Below are 20,130 nucleotides of genomic sequence, written 5' to 3'. Positions count from 1 at the left end.
TATTGATATCCATCCGATGATTAACAGCGATACAGAAGCGTTATTAATGGCCTCGACGATTAATTTCTTATCACAATTTTGTAAATTTAAATCGACGATTATCCCCATTTAATAGCAGATGCCAATGAAACACAGAATTTTGATCACGAATGTCGAACTTGTTAAATTTTCAATCTTTAATTTTTCCCGCCTGCCAACCATCGAAGGTTGGCAAAAAACCAGGAGGAGTATGTGCTTCATCTGTTATTACTTCTTGGTAATTACAGTATATAATTTGATATCAACTTTGTTTATAAGTATCTTATTACCTGTAATCATAACGCTTATGATTACGAGAATGAAACGTATGTAAATAATACATTGCGGACAGAAGGAATTTAAAAGGTTCACGCGTTACGTGTTGACGGTTCAACTGAAGTTCGGACTCGAACACAATGTAGCAGAACCTCGACAGTGGCCGCAAGCAGTTAGGCAAAGTCATAAATCGAGGATCGAGGGGTCCAATTGTGGCCGGACACACGCACGCACACGTACGCACACGAACGTTCGTATACAGACGCGTTATACGAGGGGTGGCCCGTTCGCCTCGGGTGCCCGGACGACATAATTCACCCCTCTGGAATTCTATTTCAAAATTGCTGCCGCGAGAGCGCCTCGAATTTCTGCAGTTCCCTCTCGATCTTCCCTTTTCGCGACGTTTACCTCCACATCGTGCGACGCTCGTGATAAGTCTTATCCCTCGCGGCGACTTGCTCGCAATTACATTAAATAATTTTTGCACGGTCATGTGTCGTTTTCGTTGACTATATGCGCGACTTTGCGTGTTTTCTTAATAAAGAAAGAGAAAGAGAGAGCCCCGAAGATACAGGCTGCGGTTGCAAATAAAGAGCGCAGCAGCGGCCAGTATAACGGCAGCAACGGAAGAGGCAGCTTTCGGTAGCGAAGGAGACAATTTTTATTTATGTTCCATTGAAACAAGGAGCGCGCGGAGTAGCTGCGCCCTTTTTTTTTCTCCTGATGCACGCCTTCTTCTGGAGCGCGCCCCGGGGGCTCACCTCGTAATTCACTGCCCACGCGGTCGTTGCCGTTGTTGCCGGAGAGAAGTGCGAGCGGAGGAGGCCAAATCAGGAGCGGAATAAACGCTTCCGAAGAAACCGGCCGCGCGCGCGTTGTCCCGACCGACGCGAGACTAATTGCATTATCATCTGTAAACAATCCCCGATTTTTATCGACGCTCGTCGTTAATCTCGATATATCTCGGCGCTTATCCCCGCAATTATACCTTATTACCTTACCTCCGCGTAATGGACGTAGAAATATGAGAGAGAAAAAAACCTAATGCGAATCGTCGAATCCCTAGTCTCGTGGCTGTATAATTACGATCTGTACAATCGCGATAAATTGCTACCGTGGAAGCGTGGGAGCTACGAAAAGCAACACGCGATTTTACCCGAGTGTAAATCGCAAATTTTTTGTAAATTGCAATTTTTTAATTACGACTCTATCGTAGTTCGAACAATCGAATTAAGGAGCGCATATAATTTATGTGACGGCTCTTCCTCGAGTTGCAATGTATACATATACGTTCGACGCTCGCTGATGCTCTCGCCACGCAATGTGGAACATCAAAAGCGTGAAAAAAGAAAAGGATAATTATGCGGTCCTTCGCACCACGTGAGCACGCAGGTTGATCGTTGGTGTACCGCGATACGTTCGAATGCATTCCCGTGTCACTGCGCATTGTAACGATTCGCTCGATCGTATACGAGGCGCTTCCTGCTGCCGCAATAACTAACGAGCGTCCAACAGCTTTATGTTTGTTTAGAGGGCCGAACGGGCTTCAATGCGAAGTCTCGTCGTCTCGTGAAAATTACAATGGAGGCACGTCGAGCGACGCGAGAAAAATATGCGTACGCGTATCACCGTAAAATAACCGCGTCCCTCCCATCGATCACCGATGTATCCTCGGCTAATCTATACTTTTCCGGATATATAATGAGCCACCATTTTTTTTATAATGATCCCGATGAAGACTATGACGAATGGCTTAATTTCGCAGGGCAAACAAATTGAAATCTGCCTACGGCGCGGCGCTCTCTAATATGTATTTGAATGCATAATTAACACGGCCACGTGTTATTAACCCATTGTCTGCCGGCGTGAGGTAGCGCGCGGACGTAAGACGCTCGTGGTGCATAACCGGGCAATTTACACGTCTTTTGATCCGTGAGACTTGTTTTCAACTATCGTCCCGTAAATCATCTCGCGCTCCATAAACTTGGCCGTCGTTGTATCTTCCCTCCCCGCCTTCTCTCTCCACCTCCTCTCCCCTTTCTCCACGCGCACTGCCGGGCTCTCGTCTCCCGTCCTCGTCGGGGCACCGGCGCGGCGCGGCGCGGCGCGCGCGATCCTCCTTTCCTCTCCGGTCAAATAACACCCTACGATTTACGGTGTAATTTACAGTCGACCGTACGTATGTATACTGCGATCTCACCGTGTAAATACGCCACTTTATTTCGTATGCGAATGCGTTCTCTCCACCCTCTCGCTCTTTTCTCTTGTTTCTCTTTCTTTCTCTTTCGCCTTTTGTTTTTCTTTCTTCTCGTCTTTCTCTCTTACCAGCCGCGTTCCGCTTCGTGCGGCACGCGGAAAAGTTTTGATAGGATTCCGGTTCTGCTCGGAAAACTCTAACAATAATGTCGAAATGGACTTAATATGCCGACTCTATCGAACTAGATATCCCGAACGCGCGCGCACGCGCGCGCGCGAATAGAGTATATTCTATTCGTCGTGGCCCCTTTGGCTAATTACGAAATATCCGCAGGAAATGCCATAATTCCCAACCCAAAGTTTGAAAAGTGTTAAAGGTGCCTTCCCAATTCAGAGTAACCGATTTGTTTTTTTTTTTTTTTGTGAGTTTATTCTGAAGCATTTAAAAACTGTGATTTTTGTTTAAAAAGGAGCCTTGCGGTTAACGTACACTCTTGGATGATTCTAAACCGAGGCTTCCACATGCTGTCAGCTAATTACACGCTCCTTTATTTTGTCGTTCTCCTACGAACCGTTATACGCGCCTTGACTCTCAAGATCGGAAACGTTCTCCTTTCGTTCTGCCGTAATTCGTGAAAAAATCGGTCGGCCGGTGATCGGGGGACTGACGGGAACTGACGTTTTCTTAATTAAAATGATTCATTATCGTACTCGTTGCAGGCTACGCATAATTATAGATCGTGTACGCGTACGTACGAAACGTGAAAATGAAAGGGGGAGATTTGTTTTTACGTTCGCGTGTCATCGATAATCTTTCCAGCCTGAGCTGCGGCCTGAGTAATAAATTAATGCAATTAGATAACGCGGTGGTTCAATTTGAGGAGAAGTTAAGGAGCGCCGGGAGAGATAGGTAGTGCCAGTTACAACGCGGGGCAACTGGATGCATTCCGGATTGCCCGCAATTACACGGTGCGCGCAAGACGTGCGCACGCGTCGTGCACCGTGAGCCGGAAACCAGCTCGATAGCTGCCGGGTATCTATTTAATGATATCGCCCGGGCGCGTATATAGACTTATTTGCAAAAATTCCTATTACCCCGCTCCCGATGCGAACGAATGACGACGGATGGGATGGCCGGGCAACGATCCTGATGCGCGCCGCGCGCATCGGGCAAAAGCGCGATCGCGCTCATTTTCGCGAGATGATGATTACTTATACATTCTCGTGCTCGCGGCGCAACGACCGTTAAATATCTTTTCTCTTATGTGATTTTTCGGTCCCATTTTAATTTCCATAGTCGCGAGGTGAAAGGGTGGCTCGATAACGACGCGTATAACAACGACGTTACGCGACGGCTGGCAATTTTTTAGAAGAGAACTTTGAGCGTCGCGGCGAGCGTTATGTGCGGGCCCGAAGAGAAACCCGCGGCGGTCCCGAGCGGCTAGAATGAAACACTTTCGCGTCAATTTACTAAGGCACGTATCTATCTGACATATTATCAATCAACTCTCAGCCGGTCCATTGTCTCTGTTGTTGCGTTCTCAACCGACCGAAGCCTGTCGTCATCGACGAGCGGTTCTCACGGGGGTGGTTCGTTTAAGCGGACGGAACGCGAAGCGAAGGAGAGGTGAAAAGGCGGGAGAGAGAGAAAAGCATGGGGGGGGGGAAAGAGAAAAAAGAGACGAGAGACACACGCTACGGAGGTGGTTTCGGTGCCTGTCGTCCCACGGGGCGATCCACCCGATCCACCCGTTCGGCTTTTCTCCCCGCCTTACAAACCGGCGACCGGCTAGCCCCGCTCACGCCATCGACTCTCCCGAGTCGACTCGTTTTGCTCGATTTCGATTGTGCCGGGACAGAAGAAGCTGCTGAACACGGTGGAACATTGCTCGCAATTTAAATAAATTCACCGCGAGCGCGCGGAGACTCTCCTCCTCCTCCTCCTCCTCCTCCTTCTCCTCCCCGGTCTCGTGTTCGGTCTGAACTGGCAGCGCGAGCACGCACACGAGAAAGATCGTTAAAGCTCATGCACACTGCATTTCGTTGGAAACGGCACATTGTGCAACAAGTATTACATAAAGCGAGTCACGTGCGAACGCTGCCGAAGCCGAATACAATTTGTATTTTCTTAGTAAATTAAAATATTACGAGTTCTCAATCTTCGATCGAGTAGAAACACCGTGATTTATTATTTCGTCTAGCCTAACTGCAGCTTAATTGAATGACGCATTTCAGTTGAATGACAAATTGACTCGGTGGTAAATTATAACTTGACAAGTGAAGTGATATCTCCTAATGATGCCACCGCATTTTTATGTATACATATAAGGATTTATCGAATTATCTGTTTCATTTATATTATTTCGAGTTTCACATTCAAATCGCCACGTGCGTCGCACAGTGTGCAAAGGCCTTTACTCGCGAGCATGTAAGAATGTATTTCAACGTGTGTGGGTGTACGGGACATACGCGAGATCACTCGCGCTCGAGTACGTATCCTGAAATCGTCCTGCATCTTTCATTGCCATTTCCACGACCCGACATTCCGATTCGATGTATTCCTGTCGCGATTATTGTTTGAAATTAATTCTAACGGGACTAAATATATCAGACTCTTGTAATAACGATGTCCTGAAGTCCGCGGCGCCCATTGCAAATTTACACAGATCTTTTACTTTTTAGCGGGTAGTATCAAGTGGTATTAAATTAAAATTAATTCAAATTTATTTAAACATTTATATAGAATATTAAAAGTTCGAAAAGATGTGTATAATTATTAGATTGAACAATTTATTAAATTTATTAAAAGCGATAAATTACGAGGAAGAGAATCGGGAACGTGCTGATAAAAGATATAAATTAGCATATCTTTTCTTGATTTTTTTTTTCATTCCGCTGCATTAACAGTTCCTCAATCGTGGTAATTGATTCCAGTAAAAAAATCCTTTTTCACATCACGATCTTAATGCATCGATAGAGGAAGAGAATTGGAAAAAGGAAGACGTCAATACAGAATGCAAGAGTAAAGAAATCTGTTACTAACCGATTACCTAGTTGCCACTCTATGGAAAATGAAGAGAAAAAATTTATATACTTATATCGCGTTCGCGAGGCTAAGCGACACGTCGATGCTGCCGCGAGTTTATCTTCGTCAGTCGTACGTCTTGGCGGAAATTAATGCGATTTGCTTATCGTGTTGCGATATAAATGCGGTTTATCACATTAATGATATAATCATTATACCGATTGCGCGTTCGATTCCGGAGCGGTAATCCTTCCCCTCCTCCCCCGCGCACGAGCGGGGATATATTGTCCCGTGTGGCGTAACCGCGATGCGATATTATAAAATCTATCTGTGTCATGCGGGGCGGCCATTATATTTGCGAACAATTTTAGCCGCCGTTCTTTGGGCTCGTCGGCCGGCCAGGCAGCGGCGCTATTAGAAAGGCAGAGTCAATCGGCGGAATGGCGTGGTCGGCTACGTCATGGCGTGTGCACGGTGAAAATCGTTTGCCTCGTCGATCTCCGTGGCGCGTTCTCTATGTGGAAGATGAGTGAAAGGTTGGTTACCCGACCAAGGTCTGTTCAATGTCTCGTTTCAGCTTCTCCGGAATAGCAACGAGCGAGCGAGCGCGTAGATATTTCTGCGCTGTTAAATAAAGCGGCGTACAGCGGCGGCGCCCGCCGCCCGCGCTTTGTCGTGATAATCGCAACCATTCGTATCGCCATGATGCGATAATACGGCGATAGAAATCTGAAACTCGCTCGGTTCGGTGATTTATATACCGCTGCGGCTGCGACGGAGCTCTTACGACTTGCGGGGCCCGGCTTGATGAAAAGCTCGCGATTTAGGTGCGCGAGGAGAAAATATAACGCGACACAAAGGCGCGCTGGTCGTAATGAGATTAATGGCAAAAATTGTATAAGCGTTGCGTCACGCGCAGCCGTGATATTTATAAATTAATATTAATACTCGTGTACGACGAACGTTATATGTCAAATATAATTTTTATCGATGGCGACATTGGGGCGAGCCGTTTATTTTAATCGCTCGGGGCGCCGTAATTATCCGCCGAGACAACTCTACATTAACTGCATAACAGCAAACCAATTACAATGTATTTTCCTCCGATGGAATACCATCGATGCCCGTGTCGTGCCCGCCGCGCCGTGCCCGCGTCCGCGAATGCAATATCGTCGCATGTCATACGGAATCTATGACGTCGACCATTCAGTGGGATTTTTCGGCGCTGGATATCTTTGTCGAATCTCAACGGATAATTTTTTTCATCTTTCGGCGGAAAGATGAATTTGGACGTGGTGTCGCCCTATCGCGACACGGTGACCCGAGACACGGTCCCGCGTGACACGGACGTGCATTATTTGTGCCAGGGTGCTTATTAAACCGGGACGTCGACCACGTACGTGTACGTATATACACGGTTGCACGCGTGTACTGCACCTAACACAGGCTGTTTATCATATAGATTGGCTACCATACTTCGTATATAGTAGCAGCAGCGCGGCGGTAATGGCTTAGGCTCTCTCTCGTTCTCTCGTGCCTGCCCCCTCCTCTCCCCTTCCATCCTCCTCGTCTCCTTCTGCACCGTTGTATCGATACCGCGAGATCGAGCCGCGCGCGATGCACTTCGTGGAACGCGTGCAGCCTCCCAATCCACTGGCGTGGGACACGGCCGAGCCACGCGTGACCTTGTCCCCCGCGACGACGCCGATTCGCTAATGATAAATATTTCAGTGAACGCTGAATCCACAAAGTCATGTATTTAAATGAGAGATCTCTATGTTAATAAAAATAATAATAAATACGTTGCCTCGAACAAAACGTGATTAGTGAATGGCTGGACCTATCGGGCTCGCGTTTCCTTCGAAGTGCGTTTATATCAAGATAAAAAGATAGACTCTTTACGCGCCTTTATCGCGCATATATATTGAATGCTTATGAAATCATAAAATACAGGATCACATGCAATAAATGCAATTCTATTATTCGACTGACAATCCGGCGATTAATTAGGTAATTATATACGCGCGAGCACGTTGCCGCTCGCGCGCGATAAAGTGGAATTAGATGGACTTAACGTATGCATACGACATGCGTGGAGCGTACGACCTTACTTTCCACGATTCTCGGAACGTTGTAGTATACGTTGCACGGAGAGTATCCTTGAGACTTCGATAAACGGATTATTTCGCGCGGAATATGTAATTGCGGGTGGAGAGTCGGAGAAAAATTGGAAAGACACTCGGAGATAGATGCGGAGAGAGAAGGTGAGCAATCGTTTAATGCGTTAATGCGAGAATGCGTACGAGCGACCTTACTTTCCACATTTCTCATTGGCGTCGTATCCTCGAGTCTCTAACGAAGTACAAAGTATACTATAACTTTGCAGTTATATAAACAAAATCTTTTTAAAACTATAGACAACGGGATACAGTTCGCGTGGACTGTTTTGCAAAATGCGTTTCTATATACGTCGCGAGAGAAATCGGCGCGTGCAACTTTGCACGCGTTATTACCCGTTGGATCCGCGAAGTTGAGGACTCATCTGGAATGGTGGAAGATTGAGAATGTTGTCGGGGAATTTAATGGGTTTTAGTTGTAGTCATGAAAACATATCGATCCCTTGAAACTAGAACAACCACATCCTATTAGCTGAAGCTATTGTACGCCGACTTACAGTAATAATAGTTTTATCATGAATGTGACTTGTGTAATCCGTAACATAATGTTCTCCATGCTTCATTTATCATCGTTAAGTAATTTCTGTGAACGACCGGTGGAACGACTCCGAGGCACCACACTATCCGCGTGATGCACTTTTTGCACAGACCCGAGCATTGTTCGTACCCCACCCTAGATCGCGACGTCGCGTCGGGAGCGATAGAAAGAGAGAAAGAAAAAGAAAAAGATGAAGAGGAAAAACGAAGGAAGAACAGGGGTAAAGATATAGGTAAAGGGAAAGGGTAGCGATGCCGGAGGTGGAAGAGAGGAGGGGGGAGAGGGAGAAGGGCGATGTGTGTGCACGTTGCCCCGTGTGCACCAAGAGCAGCCGGAACGCGAGCTAGTGTTAGGAATGTGGTACCACTACTTGTCACAGTCACAAGCGCGCACGCCGCGCGCAGTACCGTCGGTGCATTATATTATACGCCTGCCGCGCGCGCCGTTGCAATAGCAATACAGGCGCGCACAGGCTGCTGCGAAACGCGCGAGCGAGTAGCGAGTATACACTGCGCGACGTGCCGCGTATTTATTCGTATTACACACGCCGCCTCGGGGTGCGCGCTTCCCCGAGAGAGCTTGAGATATCGCCGGTCGCCACCGAGACGGAGACGGTGCTCTCGCAGCATTTCCGCCGCTCTAGCCCACGTGCTCGAAAACACTCTCGAGAGACAGAGAGAGAGAGAAAGAGAGATCACGCCGCGATTCCGCAATCTCGCTGGCCCTCTCACACGAGCCGGTTCCACGTGGTCGACAAAATCGGTCGCGGTCGCGCGCGAACGCGCATAACAGAGTGCTGTGTCTTTGCACATCCGGGGGCGCGAGACCGTTCGCGCGCGAAGATCGCAAAGCGAAATCCGGAGCGTAGCTGCTTTCAAATAATAATGCGAGTAAAAACAAGCGGACACGTTCCTTCCGTCAAGGAGTCGCCCCTCGCGCGGAAAGCAATTCGAGGAAGAAGAAAATCCCCTTCTCTCTCTCTCTCTCTTTCTCTCTTTCTTTCTGTATCCATCACCCTCACTTCCTATTATTTATTCCGCTCTATCATTGGCAACCGCTGTTGCTGCTGCTGCTGCTGCTGCTGCTGCTGCTGCTACGCCGTACGAGCAATTTGTATCCCGAGAACAATGTTTGTAGCCGAGCGTGTATCGGCGCGTTCTGTCCGCCCGCTCCCACTGCCACTTCTAGTCACGATTTAGTCAAGGATACACGGAGATCGTTATCGAGGCTATACGCTCGTAAAACGATAGTCTCCGGAGCGCAATGCGGACCTGCCTGCGCGCCACGTACGAAAAAGTGTCAGCCGATTTCGCCGCTGATCCCTGAATGTAGATCTCTCCGACGTTCCCTTTCGAAACACACGGGCTCCTTGACTCTAACGAGATCTCAAGATGTCAAAAAATCTCATTGTTAGAGAAATCGGTTCCACGATTAACACTTGGATCGCAACTTCGGTTGCTCCGCGATTCTAAACTAAATCGTTTATATCTGGACTTCCAGAAGCGACCCTCCGACGTCGGTGATCGCATAACTTCTAATCGGAACTTGAAAGGCACTGTGGCGATTCGCGCGCAATGAAACCGGTATGCTAACCGAGACGATTTTTCAAAGTTAATTGTCAGCGTGTTATCGATCGGTCGTGACACGCGACATTGAGAGAGTAATAATTATTGTCGAAACGCCGGCGGCCGGACAAACACAGACGCGCATAGAGCATCGAGATCTTGTCATTCCAAATGTAGATCAGCTTCTCGGAAGCGATCGTAGGAGCAACGGAGACATCGTCGAAATATCATTAATCATCTAATGGCTAATTTGACTGTTATTCATTTCGTATAAGGTAGCTCGGGGAAACGACTATGTTAATGTCAAGACATTCCATTGTGCCAGGATATTTATATTATATATACCTATATCTAATCATTGATGTAACAATTTAAGATAACTAATTATCATCCCGCGATGCGAACAGTTAGATTTTCTGAAACCAATTAATTGCTAGAAATTAATATTTGCGCATTTTTGTACGGACTCTAGTTTCAATGTAAAAACATTAAGACTAGTTATCCCGTTCGATTGAAATATCGGTCGGAATTCTTTTGGCGGAATCTTCGGGTAGCTTCATCCAGTGAGAAGTGCAAACATTGCGTATAGTATTATTAGGATTATCGAGAGTTCGATCATTAATCAGTGTATCGAGCTAATTAATAATGTGTAATGGTCTGGCCGGCAGACAGACCCCGCGATCTCACGCAATCATGTTGGTATTGATATTGGTAGCTATGTTCTCCGGGCAACCTCCTTTTTCGTCTGATTTTCAACCTTTTACAGGATTAGCGCATTAAGGATTACCGTGATAAGCGACGTAACAGCATTTCTGTCGTTTCTTCTCTCGCTTCTGTTCATCGTAGTGTTGCATTTTTGTTTTTGTTACCCAGACAACGCGCTGTCTAAAAAAAAAAACGTCTCAAAGACATCTTGTTTAAGATATCTGAATATTATTTTGCATAACTTTCTCAGACGACATGCGTCTTAAAAATATTTCAAAGACGTTGGAGAGACGTTTTCAAAAGTTTCTAAAAAATCTGAAAATTATCTTTTATAAACTGTTAAACCGAGCTCTTTTTATTACTGAATGTAATATTTATTGATTAGAATACATGGCATGTCAAAAAAATGTTTACTATCAATTAAATCTTAAAAAATTATAAAATATTTATTACCTATTAGTGACACATGTATATCTAATATCAGATTTAATTATTTTATAAGAATTCGTATGCTTATATATCTTGATGATGAAAAATACATATTTATCTCGAAACTTAAAGTTCGTTGAGCCGTTGGTTGAGCTTGACCGTCGGACCGAACGTCGAAGCCGATAATCCAGTTTTCAATTTCGAGAATGCGTTCCTCGAGTCTTGCTCATTCGCTCGCTCGAAGAAGGCACGAAGACCGAGTGCAAATAAAAGTACGATTCGTCGAGAGACAGAGAAAGCGAAAGATCTTTCTCTCTTCTTCATCTTCTCTTTCCTCCTTCTCCACGAGAGACGTTGAGACGAGTCGATGTACGTTGGGGTGGCGATGAGGGGGTGAAACAAAACGAATGAGGGAAACGCGAGGTCGAGAGGAGGAAAAAGAGAAGAAAAAATAGAAGAGGAGCGAGGAAGAGAAAGAGACTGACGACTGGTGGATCCGAAGCCGGTGGGAAAGGAAGTGGCGGCGGGAGCGGAGTGCAAGGGTAGCTCGGCCACACGGGAAAAAGAAAGCAAGAGGCGGGAGATAAAATAGGAATAAAAGGGACGGGAGAAACGTAGATCGCCGCGAACTTCAGAAATGTCATATCCGTCAGTGTCCGGAGCTCTGCCTTCTGGAGGCAACCGGTTCCAAACGCACCCGGCAGCGGATGATAAAGTATTGTCCGCGCTCTCTCGCACGCGAGTCCGTCCCCGATACGCGCGCGGGGGCAATTACCGGGAGCCCGTCCTTCGCGGGATATATATTCGCGCGAGTTAAATAAATTCGCCGTGGACATATAGGCGCAACTTGGATCTCGCGAGCTCCGATTCGAGATCGACGTCGACGTCGAGAGAATCATGCGCGCGCGAAAGAGAGAGAGACTCTCGTCCCGCGGATGGCAGGGACAGGACTTACCGTGCTGGAGAAACGAACGAACACTTTCAGGGATCTAATCGCCCAGCAATGCGTACACGACCGTGCCGCCTGACCGGTCAGTCGCTCTCGCACGAGGGAACATTCGGATGCTCGTCGGCATTGAGCAGTCGAGTCAGCGATATTTCGAGATCGTGTGTACCGGCAGAAATAATTCCGTGTCGTAACTAAGCGGTGGATTTCCAACTTAAAAATAAATTCCGTCCGAGTCTTGACTTTAAGCCGCGCGTAAAGCTGTCGAGAAATATATTAAAATACCAAAACAGTTATATTCTGAATAAATTCGCTATCGCTCTTGACGGATTTACATTCGAGAGAAAGGGAGAATTTCGCGAAGGTCGCGTACCCCCGCCATCGTATTTTGTGCTTCCACCGACGCGTCGTCGAATTATTCTCCATTTGCTAATGATCCCCCCGGACAGTCGGAAACCCGCTCTCGTTTGGAAACTCGTCCCGCGCGTTCTCGTTTAATAACCATTAGCCGCGCGACGTGATGGCCGGTAGGTGCCGGTCGGCGATTTTCGGATTGTCCCAACCCCCCGCCCGAAGGGGCGAGGGTGTCAAAGATCTAGAGCAGATAGCGGCGCGGCTATATTGATGAGGTGGCTCTCCGCGTATTGATTCCCGGGGCGGGAAGGTTTTCCCCGCAACGAGCGCGCACACCCCGCGGGCCCCTTTTGCTACGCGCAAGGGTTGATAAGATCCGCCAGATAAGGCATGATTACACACCGCACCGTACCTACCTTCTCACTCCGTCCTCCGCCCACCCCGAACCCTCCTCCCCTCGTGCCTTTCCGACCCTCGCGCTTCATTCTCGAGGTAAACAAGGGTCCTTTCTCGCGATGGACGTCGGGACAAAAATGGATCGAAGAACGATAGATTTTTACCGAGGTAGCGCGTAAATTAATCGTACATCAAAAATTGGTGAGCGCGATTAAATCATAAAAAATATATTAAACTCACATTATTAAAATATATAACAATCTTTGCGGAAAATAATGAAGCTGTTTTGCGATATAATTGCGTTTGGCAGTTGTGCTGCTTATCTCAGAATCTTTGAAACTTTTTTACGACATTCGCTACAATAACTAGGCACGCATCGACCACCCCGGAAACTGCAAGCCCTCGATCACGCACTGATCCGCGAATTTGTCCCCGGAATATCGAATAGAACGCGAGACTGCGCTCGAAAAGGGGGGTCCTGAAAAGCGTTGCGAGAGAGAGAAAAAAAAATCGGGAGACACTCGTTTTGGTACTGTCTCAGAGTTCATTGTGTGTGACGCAACGTACGCGGGGAGGGCGGGTTGAAAGAGGGCAGTTTTGTGTTCTGCATAGGGGACACGCGTGTTATCTCTCTCGCTCAAAGAAATTTCAATAAGCTTGGTATTATGCGAGCCGGCGGGCGGGAGGTTCCCCTGTATTTTGTGCTTTCGCCGACAATGACGCAGGTATAGTTTCGCTCGACGGTGCCCTGCCTTTCCGAGTGCCAGGGTGCAGTGTCATCTTGGGGGGGTTAAGTGGTTTGTGAGCAGGGGTGAACAAGGGGCGAGAGTGGAGGGTCAAAGGTGGGCGCCTTTCGTAAAAGAAACATCTTATGCGCGCCGTCACCGCCATTATCTTGGCATGGTGATCGATTTTGTTAAGTATTCATCTTATCAGTTATACGTGCTAACTCTTAAACAATGTCATATATGACATGTAAACGAAATATATCGCTAAGTATTATATATCATATTTGTACACGAGTACGAAGTATTAATTCAAGAAGGTAATAAAGATAATAAGCTTAAATGCGCGATAAGATTTCAATAATTGTTATTATGATATTAATTAAAATGGTTCCAAGTAATCGAGACAGAAATTCATGAGAAACAGTTTATCATATTGCATGCCTGGCAATAATGATTCAAAGCCCCATAATCCCGAAAGGACTAAATAATATCGTCCATTAATTTGTCTCGGTCAACGTGCATTGCGCGATGCGCTCAAAATTTACCTGCGGCGCACAGTTTTCGGTAACAGTATCATCCATTAACGGTTAAGTGGTTCAACAGGAAGAACCGGAGAAAGAGGGGCGAGGGTAGAAGTGAAAGGTGGCTACGTGCACCGGGGAAGGATCGGAGAAGAGGGCATTTTATAATACGGATCCGGCGGCGGGATACCTGCTCCCGTTCCCTCTTTCCCGCGTTCGAGAATGCATTCGCGCGCCGCGCCGCGCCGGTTCGTGATGCGGGGGAAATAAGCCGCGGTTAGTCCCCGAGGGATAAAACGGATTCCGCTCCTTTTCGTTAAGTGTTTGCCACTCGCATGCCGTCGACGAGGGTATACAGGTGTACGCGAGGCCGAGATTTTCGAGTTTCCCATTCTCCGCGAGAATGAGAGACGCTTCCCTGAGGATAAGCTTCTCGCTCTCCTCTCGCTATCGGTTCTCCCCTCTTTCTTTCGGGACACGTCGATCCGACCGACCGACCGGCAGGCAGGCATCCCAGTCAGCCAGTCGGGAGGGATTTTGAGGGGTTGATGTGTCACGCTAACCCGCGTCAAGCTTGTGGCTTTTTGATTCCGCGCATAAGCCGACGCCGACGGATCAAATGCACTTCTGGCGTGGAAGTAGAGAGAGAAAGAGAGAGACGGATACGAACATACTAAAAGAGTATTTCATTCCGTCGCGCGTCTTATAATCCTTTCTCGTATGATGCGAGTCTGATCGCAATTTCCATGCGCCGTGTGTTTCTTGTTCACAATTTGTCCGAGGAGAGCAGTTTGAAAGAATGATATTCATATGTATATGCGTGGGTAATGTAAGATAAGAATGCGTCTCGTTTTGCATTTCTAAAATTAACATACAACAGCTATGTTATTATTTTCGTAACATTTTCATGTGTTATATTAATGTCAACGTGATAACTTAACACTTTATGTATGTCATTTAGAAATTGATTATATTATTTTGAGTTCTTTTAACAAAATTATTTCAAAAAATCAATACGCTTTAAAGTTATTTTAACATAAACAAAAGTTAAAGTAAATCTTCTCAAATAATCGTAAACTTTGACATACAAAATAATCAAATTTACTACAATCAATTGTTCAAAACAACATTTCTCTTAAGTTGAAATAACTATTGTTTATTCAAATATGTTACATCGACATTTTTTACAAGTTATTTTTACATTATACTTAAAATTAAAAGAACAAATATAAAAATGTAAAATATAGTGTCAATAAATTAACATTTCTAATTTGTCAATAAGTAACACACGATGAATGAGTTATTTTAACTTAAAATTTAGAGTGGACATTCTGGGACATTTGAAAAATGTTACGATTAACATTTTATTTTTTACTGTGTAACAACTCAAATTCTTCTTTTTTTGATAATTAGTAATATAAACATTGATCTGATTAATGAATCTGCTTTTAAAAATACACAGAATTTAATTTAATTATATATTATGTATTTCTCTTCGCCATTTTTCTAATAGTGTCCTATACCATATTTGCATGTACTAAAATACGAAAATTAATCTGAAAACCTTTGCTTAACAATTACATAAACAGATCTAACCCTAGCAAAAAAAGATAAGAGATTACATTGCGTAAATATTAAAAAGCCACAATATTTTTTATTCGTAATATTTATTTTAAAACTGTCTGCAGCTGGAAAAAATTAATAACGCAAACGTATAATTGTATGTAGTAGTAGATTATAGTGCGTTGCGATTTTCGATCGAATTTATAGAAAGTACCTTAACATTGCTTGGGTTAAATCTAGCCGAGATGATCGCGCGACGATCGTCCGAAACGCCAACGTGACGGGTGTGATATCTGTGTCTTCTCTTTTCCAAAACTGTCGCTGCAGAGTGCGGCGAGACGGGCGGGCACCAGCTGCGCCAACTGCAAGACGGCGACCACGACCCTCTGGCGGAGGAACCAGGCCGGCGAGCCGGTCTGCAACGCTTGCGGGCTCTACTACAAGTTGCACAACGTGAGTAACACTCATTAATTTTATTACTCCTCGCCCGCGCCACCCGGCGATGCGCGCCGCGAAATCGGTGTGGCAGTTTCAAGATGCAACTATTTTTTTCATGAGGTAGAAACATGGTCTCCGCGTATCGTTGTGGAATGAAATATTGTCAGCTGATCTTGCCCCGCTGACTTTGCGGCTCGCTCCATGTGTGAACAACACATTAATTAGTCGGTTAATTGAGACGGAGAAAGTTGCTCTTTAGTGCGCCGCTAGAAGCTTGGATCCTCAACAATCGCTTGTTAAACGATATCGTTTCAATATCTTACGTAACTCAATCAGGTAGATAACTTCAAATGATTTTCCATTCAATGTGCTTCGGGATAGACAGATCAAAGCGTGCTATTCGCGCCACATCCAGTTTATCGGCAATCTTAGGGATCTAAGATACTCGTATAGACATTCGTTTAAAAGTAATATAGAAGTAGAAATCTCTATTACTTTCTTCCCATCTGCAATGTTATTCCCGTCGGAAGCAACCGCGCGCGGGTGGTCGTTTGCAAACACACAAACCCACGCACACGAGTAATTCCCTCGAGACAATGAAAGCACCGCCGCAGCGGGGGAAGGGGGGGACCGCCGGTGTTGTACCAACAATTAGGATGCTTTCTGGTTTGCCGGACGTGGTCCTTACACACGTACATGGGCCGCCTGGAAGGGGGTGGAGCGTGCTCAACGGCGTGTGACACCGGAAGCGCCGGAAGCGAGCGCCGCGGCACGAAGGGAGACGCGATAAACGTGATCGAGACGGAAGGGGGGGACCCAGAGCAAGAGTGGAGAGAAAGTGTCGCAGTTTTTCTTTTTTTTTTTCCCCTCTTATCTTCTCGTCGAAGACGATATTTCACCCCGTGACGCACGACGCGACGACCGGACTGTCGCTCGCTGTTGTTGCCGGTGGACTTCCGCGAGACGGAAATCTCAAAGATGACCGAGAGAGCGTGTGGGCGACGGCCTTAATAAGCGAGACACGCGTCGCGACGGTTTCTAGCCGAGAAATTTCGCGAAGTTAACGAGTTCACGAGATAAAACGCGCGCGCCGTTTCTCGCGTGCCGTGTTGTTTTTCGGGTAAATGAACTATCTGATTTTTTTAAAGCTGTAAGGTGTTTGCAAAGAAACGACTTATGCGATTTCTACGTTCCTAGATTTATCAAAGGCAGTTCGCTGCAATCAAAAATTTTATTTTAAATATAATTTCGATATTTTTCACCCTTGCGCAACTATATAGATCCGTCAAGTAATTATATAAGAATAGGTATTGCTTCGCTTCTTATTTATGCCATGGGGATCTCGCGTGTTAGAAGAAATCCTCTCCTTATAGATCAATTGATAGAGAAATGGAGATACGTGATTATTAATGTAATAATTCATGTGGTCGCGTCTTCCGATCTCCCAAGAAGTTCTCGGTAGCAGCGCCGGGGCATTATCGCGACGAGATTTAAGCGCGCGATAACGGGACGGACGGGAGTAGGATGGAGGAAAAAAAACTGCGTAAATTCGGACGGGCGATTTGCTCGGCGATGGACCCGCACAGTGCATCGCCTTGTTTCCGCGTCACGGGCGGCGGGGACTGGCAAGACAGAAAGCCCCACTGTGAGACGGGGGCAAACGTGACGAATGTCCGTGGCGCGGTGAGGCCCGCTATACGCGCAGAGAAATCGCGAGCCAATTAGCGCGCGCTGCAAATGAATCCTCTTTCACCCGGGTCTCCCCCCGACCGGCGCGGCGCACGTTCTCCGAGGGGCCCTCTTTCCCTCGGCCTTATCGCGATTAGCTTAGGAGAGATTGCGCCGACTGAAAATCAAGATACGTAGCAGCCCAGACACACTCCGCCACGGGATCCTCCGCCCGACACGCGGGAGGAGGATAGGAGGGTAGGAGACGGGAGAGTCGCGAGCCTCGTTTCTTACGCCTCCTCTCGAGGACGACCGCGGATTTCTATACTTGTCCCGACATCCGTTGCCCGATACGCAAGAAAGTGAAAACTTCGGTGGAGTCACCGAATTTCAGAAATAGAAACACAGCGCGTGCAGCCGTTAGTGATTATACAGTCTGTCATTATACGCGCGCGCGTATTTCGTGTTTGATGCAGATATACGCCTTGTGGAAATTAATAAAAGCTTAAATGCCTAATAAAGCACGTGAAAGTGCAATAAATTAGTTACAAACGTAACAAGTGTGCGAATGTATTTTTTATCCGTACGTATAAGAGGAATATGCTGTCACTTTTGTGAGCACATTCATCATTTCCTTTCATTTTCGTTTGGACTGCTAATGATATATTTATAAATAAAAATTTTTGTACGGTATCCGCACTCACATAACGTTTTCGTAAATGATGATGAAGATTTGTAAAAAAACGAGATTGTTATCAGTCCAAAATAAACCTCCAGGTTAAATATTTCACATTACTTTTACAATTTTTTACGCTGCCGTATACGCTTTGCATAATACCCGTTACTTTGAGACCGTATTAACGTTTGAGGGATTTAATGGTGAACTTCCGGCATCCCGAACACACGCCTGCGGGAAAGGGAGCGGATCGCAAGGCGAACGCAGCGCGTTCGCGTTGCGGAAATGAGAAGTCTATTTGCTGAGCCGCTACCGATTTCAATCGGGTCCCTTCCCACGACCAACACGGCCGATTGTTCCGCACTTCGGAAGAAACATTTGCCGTTTCCCGAATACGCCCGCTTCCGCTTTCTCCACGACGATATCCTCGGAGATCCCTCGAGAGGGAAAGAGAGAGATATTTTCTATCTCTTGGAAAACAACATGATAGAGAGGAAGAGAGAAAAAAAGAAAGATACAGAGAGAGAGAGAGAGAGAGAGAGAGAGAGAGAGAGAGAGAGAGAGAGAGAGAGAGAGAGATTGCATAAGGAGAAACGTGAAGCCGTAATGGATACTTAATACCCCGAGAATTTTCCTCGTAGCGGATAGCATGCGCGACACGAGATTTTTCAAAAGCGAGACGGCCGACAAAAGGGCCCGCCATTACACGGCGAATCGAGCCGATGCAAGCGCAATGAAACGGTTTTTCTTTCGACGAGGAGCGAAGGCAAAAGGTCGTCCCCCGGCCACCGTCGAAGCCAAAGCGACGCTTGTCGCCGTGGCGCGGCGTCGTCGGTCGCCTCGTCCCCGAGAATGAAAAGCCGGACCGCGGTAAACGAAGTATCGAATTGCTATTGTCATCGAGCCTCTCGATACCCATTGTCGATTTCTCTACCGTGGAATCTAATTCCCCGCTCTCTTCTTCTGCTCCTTTCTTCTGTTTCTGGTCGCGAACTCCGGTTTGCCCATATTTTTTACCAGTCGTCAGAGAACAAATTTGGCTGTCACGCACTTATTGCGATAAAGAATATTTTTTATGATCGATATCGGTCCAGTAGCTGGTCCAAATTAATATATTCATGTGGAGCAATATATCGATGAAAGAGAGAGACGGAAAACTTCAGAATGATTATACCTACGACAGGATTCTACAAGTTTCTGATTTTTTTTTTTTTTTTAATTCTCCATGGCACTCGTACAACATTCGCGCGGATTCCTCGCGCGTCAAGTCGAGCGTACTCGCGCGTGACTCGTGACACGGGCACACACGCACGCAGGATAGCCGCAACCATGGCCCGAGTGGTTGGAATAGGTGACTGTCTCCGTTGACGTTAAGCCGACACATTACAGTCTTAGCGCCGGGGCCCCGTGTCCGAATCTTTTCTTCTTCCACGGCTCGAAGATGCGAAGGGAAGAAATATGGACGCCTCTGAGGCGAAGAGACGGTTCTCGAAATAGTCGATGCCGACGCACTTTCGACAATCGAGACGCGCATACGCGGCGATTCAATGGTCTCTTAAGATGATCTTGAAGATCTCACGTGCCAATCGACTGTCGAGGGTCGAGTGAAGATTCTCTGAACAATTAAAAATAAATAAACACGCGTGTGCAACCTTAGCTTTGATGTTTTTATAAAATAATTTCCTGAATGTATGATTATCACGTAAGAATTCTGCGTTCTTATACGTTTTTGCCGCAATTTTCTTCATTAGAAATGCGTTGGCTGACATAAGATGCATTAAACGAAATTCTGAACTAACTGATGAATTATTTCAGAATTATTGTTAATTCGCAACCTTGGAAGCTAACGTTCAATTACCGTCCCAGCTCGATCACGGAGATTTTTATCGAAAGATATTATCGTGAAAGTTG

General features: G+C 46.3%; 2 protein-coding genes across 2 annotated transcripts in view; one reads left to right on the top strand and one right to left on the bottom strand.

Annotated features, from left to right (window-relative positions):
* LOC143905691 (uncharacterized) overlaps positions 1–20,130 on the bottom strand; it is a 262,762-nt gene that overhangs the window by 95,352 nt on the left and 147,280 nt on the right. The window lies entirely within an intron of this gene.
* The window catches only part of LOC143905678 (uncharacterized), an 80,025-nt gene that overhangs the window by 49,092 nt on the left and 10,803 nt on the right, over positions 1–20,130 (top strand). Inside the window, exon 5 of the mRNA XM_077421232.1 lies at positions 15,765–15,890. Within this exon, the coding sequence (XP_077277358.1) occupies positions 15,765–15,890 (126 nt within the window). The remainder of the gene's footprint in view (positions 1–15,764; positions 15,891–20,130) is intronic.

The sequence above is a fragment of the Temnothorax americanus genome, unplaced genomic scaffold, assembly GCF_048541705.1.
Source record: "Temnothorax americanus isolate GAGA-0224 unplaced genomic scaffold, ASM4854170v1 Scaffold11, whole genome shotgun sequence".
Classification (NCBI taxonomy): Eukaryota; Metazoa; Arthropoda; class Insecta; order Hymenoptera; family Formicidae; genus Temnothorax; species Temnothorax americanus.
Note: the sequence above shows the minus strand (reverse complement) of the source record. Positions and strands in the feature narration are given on the sequence as shown.